At 43.1% G+C, this 9,021-nt stretch overlaps 1 protein-coding gene across 1 annotated transcript in view; it reads left to right on the forward strand.

Moving 5' to 3' along the window:
- Wdfy1 (WD repeat and FYVE domain containing 1) overlaps nucleotides 1-9,021 on the forward strand; it is a 45,428-nt gene that overhangs the window by 22,707 nt on the left and 13,700 nt on the right. The window contains exons 3-5 of the mRNA XM_004638157.1: nucleotides 1,699-1,772; nucleotides 5,951-6,005; nucleotides 8,515-8,665. Of these exons, the coding sequence (XP_004638214.1) occupies nucleotides 1,699-1,772; nucleotides 5,951-6,005; nucleotides 8,515-8,665 (280 nt within the window). The remainder of the gene's footprint in view (nucleotides 1-1,698; nucleotides 1,773-5,950; nucleotides 6,006-8,514; nucleotides 8,666-9,021) is intronic.

Consider the following 9,021-nt stretch of genomic DNA (forward strand, 5'->3'; position numbering starts at 1 on the left):
GCTTACCAGGCAGGTGCTTGCTGCTGAGCTATCTTCCCGGCTATTTATGTTTAATTATGGAAAAGCATTTTGATTATATAAAGGTGTATATATGTTTGTGGCTCTAATTGTTAGACGAGATTGTTCTGTATAATCTTAAACATCAATATGGTGGGTAATGGTGTGCGGGCTAAAGTCAGTCCTCATTGTATTGTGCACAATTTCACTTCCCTTCTTTGAACAATATAGTGCTTTTTTTTTTAGGGAAGGGCCTACAGGGTGTTCAGGGTCTCACTGCTGGATCAGACGCCTAGTGATCTGCCTATTTACAGCCTCCCAAGAGCTAGGATTACAGGCGAGCGCCACCACGCCCAGTCTCAGTTGCTGTCTCAGCGCACCGTGGGGGTGGGGCTGGCAGGGCAGGCCCTGGAATTGAATCCGACGCTTTAATCCGCCGAGCTCTTTGGCCTACCTGACAGTATAGTTCTTGACTGGGACTGAAGTGGCCGCTTTCTCTGGTTTGACCACGCTGTTGCCTGCATCTTTTCTTTGGGTGTCGTCCAGTTTAGAGTATTTGTTTCCTTTGATGAAGAACATTAGCCCATTTCACAAGAGAACGTACACCCTTCCCCAGTGATGACCTCACTAGGAAGACGTTTCGTGTTTACTTTGTTTATGGGATCGTGGCTGGCTCTGAAGCTCAGGCTGGCCTCAAGCCTGTGCTCCTCCTGCCATCACCTCCCAAGTGCAAGGATTGCAGGTGTGCACCAGCACACCCTCTTCTGTTGTGTTTTTATGAATTTTATTTGAAAATGAAGCCAGGTTCATTTGTTTTGTTTTGCTTCCAAACTGCAGTTTCTAGTTACGGCTTTTCTGTTGTTAATTAAACTTTTTTAGGCCAGGAAAAAAAATAGACATTGCTTTTTGCAAGTATTCTACTTATCACTTTCCTCCCTGATTTTTAGCAAGAGACCATTTGGAGGTTTCTCCTTTCTGAAACTCATTCTGTGGGTCCTGATTTCTGGAAGAGGGATAGGCAGGCAGGGGTGGGGGGTGTTGCACAAGAAGAGGCAAGAGCTTTCTGGGTACACAAAGGACTTGTCCACATGTCATGGCTCCAGTCTCTGCAGACAGCGCTCTGTGTGTCATTGCAAAAGGGAACATTTTCTTCTATCCATTGGGAGGGGAAAAGAGATCCCATGGTGGCTTTCTTAGCTTGTTCACATGTGCCATGGAGTGGGAATTCTGGTGCTGGGAGCCCCTCTTTGTATGGTTTTGGGGTCTCACTATGTAGTTCAGGCTGTAACTTGTTTATACAGCCCAGGCTGGTCTTGAACTCATAGTGATCATCCTGCCTCTGCCTCCCTAGTACTGGAATACAGGCATGTGCTGGCACACCCAGCTTAGCCCTCTGTGACTTTGATAGGGGTTGGTGGCTGGGGCTGAATGACCTCCTACGTTGTTGGAATCTCAGTCAGATGAGACATCAGCTGGTTCATTTTACACAAAATTATAAAAATTATTGAGAAGATTTATAGGTTTATGATTTTAAACTACAGAGAGAACATTAATTATATTTTTAGTTTACATGATTTTTTTAAACAAAGCAAATGTGTTCTTTTAAAATATTTATCTTATAGCTGTTTGAGTAACAGTGCAATTGGAACAACAGCGTAACATGCTGAGCTCTGCTGGTAATGCGGTCTCTGTTTCCCACAGCTCCTTGTTCTGCCATGGCGTATCATCACGACAGCAGGCGGATATTTGTGGGCCAGGATAACGGGGCCGTGATGGTAGGTCACTTGAGAATGTATTCTTTGGAGTCTCTGTTTTGAATCCATGTGTTCACTGATGTTAAATAGTTCAAATAAAGTTAACAGCCGGACATGGTGGTGCACAACTGTATTCCCACCACTCAAGAGCAGGAGGATGGATATCTGCCAGCTTGAGGGCAGATGTTAAGCCTAAACACGTGTTCTTTTTAATTGATGCTTAATTGTAAGCGATTTCTGTGGAGCTCAGGATGCTGTTGGCATGGTTGTCCTGGTGCTCAGGCTGTCCACAGAGCACAGCCTTCCCACTCCTGTCTTTCTCTGCTGAAGTCTTGGTCGCTGTGAGTGTCTCTGTGAAACTGAGGAGACAAAGGATGCAGCTCAGACTTGTGTAAGGCATTGTGCCTCACATTACCTGTGGGCCAGATACTGAAATTTTACATTTATTTTGGACTGGTGTTTTATAGGTCTAATTATATGCATAATTACTTTTTCCTTAAATATTCATGAACTGTACTATTCACTTTTAAGTGTGCATTGAGTGGTTTGGTAGTGTATCTAAAAACTAACCAGTGCCACTCTTTGTGTCCCCCAGAGAACCCATGCCATTAGCAGTCATTCCTGTCTTCCTCTCAGCCTCTGCCAGTCGCCGGTCCACTTTCTGAACACAGGGATGCATCTCTTCTAGACATTTTATGCAGTGTCTGTGATGTGACCTGTGTCTGTCATCTTCCACTTAGTGTGCCATTTCAGTGTTCCCGCAGTTGTAACTTGAATTAGTCATTTCATTCCTTTTGTGGTGGAATGGTACTCTGTTTTAAAGACAAGAAGCCTTTCATTAGTTGATAGAAATTTGGATTGTTTTACTTTCTGATTATTTGGAATGATGTAGCAGTGAATATCATGTGTAAGTTGCATATATAGTGTGAATGTGTGTTTTCAGTCCATCTTGGTGTATATTGGAGTAGAATTGGTGTCTTCCAGAATAACAGCATTGTTTCATGTTTCCACCAGCCATGTATGAGGGTTTCATTTTCTCCCCATCATCTCCAACACTTTTTTTTTGTGGCCTGCTCAGCCTACCCTGGGGGTGGGGCTGGCATGGCATGTGGTGCTGGTGATCAAACTGTGGCCACTGTGTACTTGCCTAAACTTGCTTAAGCAGGCGCTTTAGACCACTGAGCTATCTCTCCAGCCTTCCAACACTTACTTTCTGGTTTTGTTTTGTTTTGTTTTTGTTATAGGCCTCCTGGTGGCCATGAAATGAAAGCCTGCACTGGTTTTGACTTGTATTTCCCTAATGACTGATGATGCCAAGCATCTTCCAATGAGCTTGTGGACCACTTGTGTATCTTCTTTGAAGAAATGTCTATTTAGGTCCTTTGCCTGTTTTTAATTAGTTTTTTAAATGTTGAGTTGTAAGAGTTTTTGTACTTGCTAGATGCTAGATCCTTATCAGACACATGATTTGTAGATATTCTCTCCCATCCTATGTTGTCTTTTTCAGATTTTAAGTTTAATAAATTCCTTCTATGGAGTGCTGCTTTGAATATAAGACCTAAGAAACTATTGCCTAATGCAAGATCACTTATATACCTATTTTTAGGGGCATAAGTGACGATTTGTTTTCTTCCAACATGTTTATAGTTCAGTGCTCACATTTAGATCTTTGCTGCATTGTAAGTTATTTTTTATATGTAGTGTGAGGGAGAATCCCATACACATTCATTTGCATGTGAATACCTAGTTATCACAGCAGCCTTTGTTACAGGTTATTCTTTCCTTCTTGGATTGGCTTGTCCCAGAGTCAGGGAGCTAGAGAGCCAGGGAAGTTTCCAGAAGTGAATGCTTTGCAAAGGCTTGAGATGGATCAGTGGGCCTGTGTTCAAGGATTTGGAAAAGATCATTATGCTCAGGTGGTACTGAGTAACAAGGAGAGACCCCTGGGGCAGAGGCCAGGTCACGAAGGACCTTGTAGGGTCTGCATCAGGTTTGAGATTTTACTGTAAGTTTAGTGAGAAGTGGTTACAGGGTTTTGGACAGATGAATGGCATTCTATAACTTACATTTTAAAAGGATTGGTGTAAGTAAGTACTTTTTGAAAATGCGGAGAAGGCAGCAAGAGTGGGGTCAGGCTGTTGCAGCAGTCCAGGCGAGGGCGTGGTGGCAGTGAAGGCGACAGTAGATGGGTTTGAGTTACATCTGAATACATGTGGAAGATGGTTTTGAGGGGTAAGGCTGAAAGTAGGGTGCCGGGTAGGGAGCTGCCTCAGTATGCCACCCTGAGATTGAAAAACCCTGGGCTGGTGACAGAGCAGAGGTGACAGCTTCAAGGAAGCAGGGCCTGAGATTTCATGGGGTGCGGGTGTGAAGTAACAGTGTGAGAGGACTTTCACCCTTTCCCAAGAGGCAGAAGGATAAGGCCAGTTTTGGGTGAGTGAGCCTACACCTCCAAGGCTTACGCTGGCTGGTCTCTGCCTGCGGGGAATTCTGTGGGAACTCTGCAGGCTGTGAGCTGGGGGTAGCAGGTGGATTGAGCAGAGCAGAGTGCCAGGCCGTGCCGTATCCACCAAGGAACAGGGGTGTAGTGAAGGGAAATTCAGGGCTCAAAGCCTACCAGAGATTGGGGGTAGAAGGGGCCAAGTAGCAGGAAGGCCAGGCACTGCCACTGAGCAGGCCTGGGGGCAGAAGGAGAGGCTGGGGCCAGGCCATGGAGGGAGGCAGGGAGAACCCTTTGTGTGCAGAGGCAGCAGAGCCCCCTGGGACAGCAGGGTGCAAGTGACCAGGAGACAGTTAGGTAGCCTGCATGGACTGATCTTTAGGGAGGTTTTAGCTGAGAAGGGGACAGGGAAAGTTGTAGTACAGTTAAGAATTTTACTGTTGTTTTTGTTTTGCTTTTTAAATTAGAGAAGCCTTTTTTTGTCATTGTAGTTGTTGTTTAGGGGCCAGGAGGAAAGAGCAAGGAGGCAGAAGTGTGTCATGCACAGGAGGGACAAGAGGCAAGAGCTGCTGCAGAGCCTTCCCACGGTGATGGGTGTACCATGTGGCGGCAAAGGCTACAGCGCCCTTCTCTTGAGAATTCTGCAACAGGGCAGTGTGCAGATGTGTAAGACAAGAGGCCGTCGCGTTCAGGGCCAGGTTGTTTCCCCGAGGTGGCCGTGGTCCTGCATCTCTCGCCAGGAGCCTTTCTCATGGGTTTTGATAAAGGCATAGACTTCGCAGTTGTAGGACAGCACATACACTTCTAGGGCTCTTCAGTGGAAGGGACCGTGTCAACCCCAGGTAGCCGTTGGTCCCAGGCTTGCACACCCCGTGATGACCAGGACATGCCATGCAGATGCCGTTTTGCACTCGGCAGCAAGTTGGAGAGCAGGAAGTCCCCATGTGTTTTTTTCTTGTGTGTTTTTCCTCTGGTCAGTGAGCAATTTATGTCCATGTGACCCAGAGACTTGAGAACCTAACAACTTAGTATCAGTAAAATTTTATTTATTTTTTTATTTTACTTATTTATTTATTTTTCTGGTGGAATCCAGGATTGAACTCAGGCCCTTGCACTTGCCAGGCAAGCGCTTTTTCTACTGAGCTATCTCCCTGGCCCCAGTAAAATTTTAATTAGTATCCTTTTTGTGGGTTTTATTTTTTTCTCAGTTTTATGCTGAGGTTTTTTTTTTTTTTTAATTAAAAAACCTTTTTTTTTTTCTAAGTTATAAAGTTCATTGTCTGAAAAAGGATGATAGAAGGGGAACCAAGTTTAGGGAATATTGTACTCGAATGTGTATGACCTTATCCCTCTAGACAAACCTCTGAGCTACCCCGAGACTTTGCCCTGTGGCTGTGAGCTCTGCTGTGAATGGGCCTTTGCAGTGCTCCTTTTGCGGTGTTGGATTATTTTGGCCCACAGAGTAAAATTAGCAAAACTCTAATACGGTAGAGGAGAATGTATGGCATTCACTTGTGGAGGAAGAACTAGGTAAAAATACTGTGCCAATCAGTGGCACATTGTTTCTTTTTTCAATTCCACTGCCTCTGCAGTGGCCCAGGATGGGTCTCATGCAAGGCGCGAGTCATGTCTCTGAGTAGCTCGCCTTGGTGTCCGGGTCTTAGGACAGCCATATTTGGATCTCATTTCATTGTGAAAGTTCAGTTTCTCCTGTTTTAAAAAATATAACTGTTTTCTTATTTTTTATATTTACTTTTAGGAATTTCATGTTTCTGAAGATTTTAATAAAATGAACTTCATCAAGACCTATCCAGGTAAGTGTGGCGCACCTGTACACTTTCTAGCGAAGAGATACACGTAGACACACATAGAACTAGAGCATCATCTCTGTGATCAGACGCAGTCTTTCACATTAACTTTATAGTTACCGCACTGAGAGACAGTTATTTACTGTTCTTTCCTCATTAACGTTTAACATTCTGTGTATTGGGTGTGTGTATGGACTTCTTTGCCATTCTATTACTGTGCATAAAGAGCCCTTTTGGTTTTTATTAACTTCCTGCTGTATACAGTGTACGTGTTTGTGTGCACGTTTGCACATGTACCTGTGCATCTATGCAGCCTTCCTCATTTAATGACAGTTCTGTTCCTGCAATTAGGTCCTTGAATGAACTGCTTGCTAAATGAGGAATTACATAGAGTATGCACAGTACATTATTCAGAAAAAGAAATGGACAAAGGAGCTCTAACTTGGTAATTTTGCCTTTATGTGTTTAACTCTTACATGCTGGATTGCAGTGTGTCAGAGAACGTAGACTACAGTACTGTACTGTGCAGTGTGCAGCAACAAAAATCACAGCACTGTGCTGTGGAAGAGGCCACCCTAAGGCGGGGCTGCGGCTCGCTTTCCTGTGCCTGACAGCTGTTTACACACGGGCTGTCACACAGAGAATATCAGCTTACAGCTCTGTAAGACTGGGGTCATGGGCGCCATGGGCTGTTCCTCTGACTCTTGTACTGTGACTCTGATCATTTCTGTAAAGACAGATTGCTACACCTGGAAATAACTGAGTCAAATATTTGAAAGGTTTGTAAATCCTCCAGATCAGGGTTGGCATACCTTTTACAGCTTTCAGCGGTACGTCCAGCTCTGCGCAGCACGTGTGCTGCCAGGAGGCTCACCACACTGCTCTAGATGTTTTGCAAACTCTCAGCCCTAAGAGACTTTTTACAATCCCGTGCATAGTGGTTGAGAGCCCTTACTCCTTGAGTCTTCGCAAGTTTTTTTCTTGCCAGGTTGGTAGTTAGTTATCAGTTTGAAAATTATTTAAGCTTCACTTACAATTTTTTCTGGTTTTTAACTCTATATTATACTTTGAGATGTTTTTACCCTTAATGAAAACAGACTTCCATGTTAACTTGAGATTGAAATGGCAACTCAAATAATAAATTGTGGTTTCCCAACAGACAATTAGCTGATTCCTAGAAACTTTACCTGAGGTGTAGCAGCCTCAAATTTTGTATTTCAGGCTGTGGATAAAGGTGAAATTAGAGTCCAGATGTGTTAGGTAAATGTAGTTTATCTTGGGGAGTTTTGGTCTTGGGGAATTTTAGGACCCAGGGAAAACATTTCTTGAACTTACACAAAATTGCTTTTCCCAACATATTGTTAACCTGTTCCTAATTTAAGAGAAAGATGCAGACATGACCATGGACTTGAGATTGATATTTCATTCCTGGAAACTGTATTGTGACAGTGAGTGACAGTCCTGCATTGTTGACTAATGTACACTCATTATCATATTATTATGACTGAAACAACTTTGAATTCTCAGTTGTTACAGCACATGGATCTTTTCAAAAAGCCAGAATCTAAGCCTTTTACATTCTTTAAATATATAACTAGTAATTTGGAGACCTCTTACCATGTGCCTGACCAATGTTTTTGCCAAAAACCAAATGCCTTAAGAAGTTATTTTATTTGCCATCAATTTTTCAATATTATTTCTCATTTACATGCCTTACTATACTCTGTTTTGATTGTCAGTATCTGTATAGGCTTAAGGTATAGCAATTTTTTTTTTGTCAACTATCAGTTCTTTAAAAAGTGAAGCAAAATAAGCATTACCATATTTCACTATAATTTCATAAAAGAAAGGACATCTAAAAAGTAAAATGGCAGAAAGGATGTAATCTTAGAAATAGGACAAGTCTTCCTGAGAAAAGGTAATTGACTCCAGCATCTTTGTCCCAAGCTCATATAAATCTTGTCACTGCCCTGAGTTTGACAACTGCAGATTTAAATAAAAAGATGTCTGGGGCCAGACAGATCAAGTTAATCTATTACTTCCAAGACTTTGGGCATGGATTCAATGAACTGAATGTTTGTATCTCTGTTATTTTGGAATAGAGAGCTTTGAAATACTTCATCTTTATAAGTAATAGTTACACACAAAAATTATTTCAGAAACAAAACGTTCTGTTACTTTTTTCATTATAGGAAATTGCAGGTGCTTTTTACAGTGCCCGTGTTTTCCAACCTCTGAAGGAGGAATAAACAATTTTTAAAAATTGCTCTATTAACAAAAGACTGCTTCCTTCTGCATGGAACTCTCATATTTAAGGTTTTTAAAAATAAACCAGAAATGTTTTCTCGAGCATAGCCATACAACAAACTAGGACAGCCCAGACAACAGCAGACACCGTTCTCTAAGCTGTTGCTAAGGTGCCTTTGAACGGTGCTCTTCGGTGATCTGCGGCCCAGCAACCCCCGCGGGCACAGTGGCTTCTGCGGGTCACGCTTCTCCCTTTCTCTGCCGGCAGCTCATCAGAACAGGGTGTCTGCCATCATCTTCAGCATGGCCACGGAGTGGGTGATCAGCACTGGCCACGACAAGTGTGTGAGCTGGATGTGCTCGCGGAGCGGGAGCATGCTGGGGCGGCACGTCTTCTCCTCCTGGGCCTCGTGTCTGCAGTATCCTTCTGGCCGCTGGCCGCTCCTCCGGGCCTCTTTTCCTTATAACTTGGTTTTGGATCTGGTCACCGGTTGTTAATGGAGATCCAGAGACTGGATGAGAGATTCCTATGTACTTCATGTAAAAATCCTAGAATTCCTTAATCCTTTTCTTTGGTATAAAATGGGTTTGATAAAATTAAATGAATTTGCTGTTCTCTGATAGGAAATGGCTGTTTTTAAAATATAAGATAATGGAAAACTCGAAGGCCTTGTTAATGCATCCCCTCCCTCTATTCCTTTGCATGGCAAATTGAAAAACTTTATTGTTTGAAGAGGAGAAAAGGAATTGATCTTCTGGTAATTGATTATTTTAC

The sequence above is a fragment of the Octodon degus genome, unplaced genomic scaffold (genome assembly GCF_000260255.1).
Source record: "Octodon degus isolate 3935 unplaced genomic scaffold, OctDeg1.0 scaffold00096, whole genome shotgun sequence".
Taxonomy (NCBI): domain Eukaryota; kingdom Metazoa; phylum Chordata; class Mammalia; order Rodentia; family Octodontidae; genus Octodon; species Octodon degus.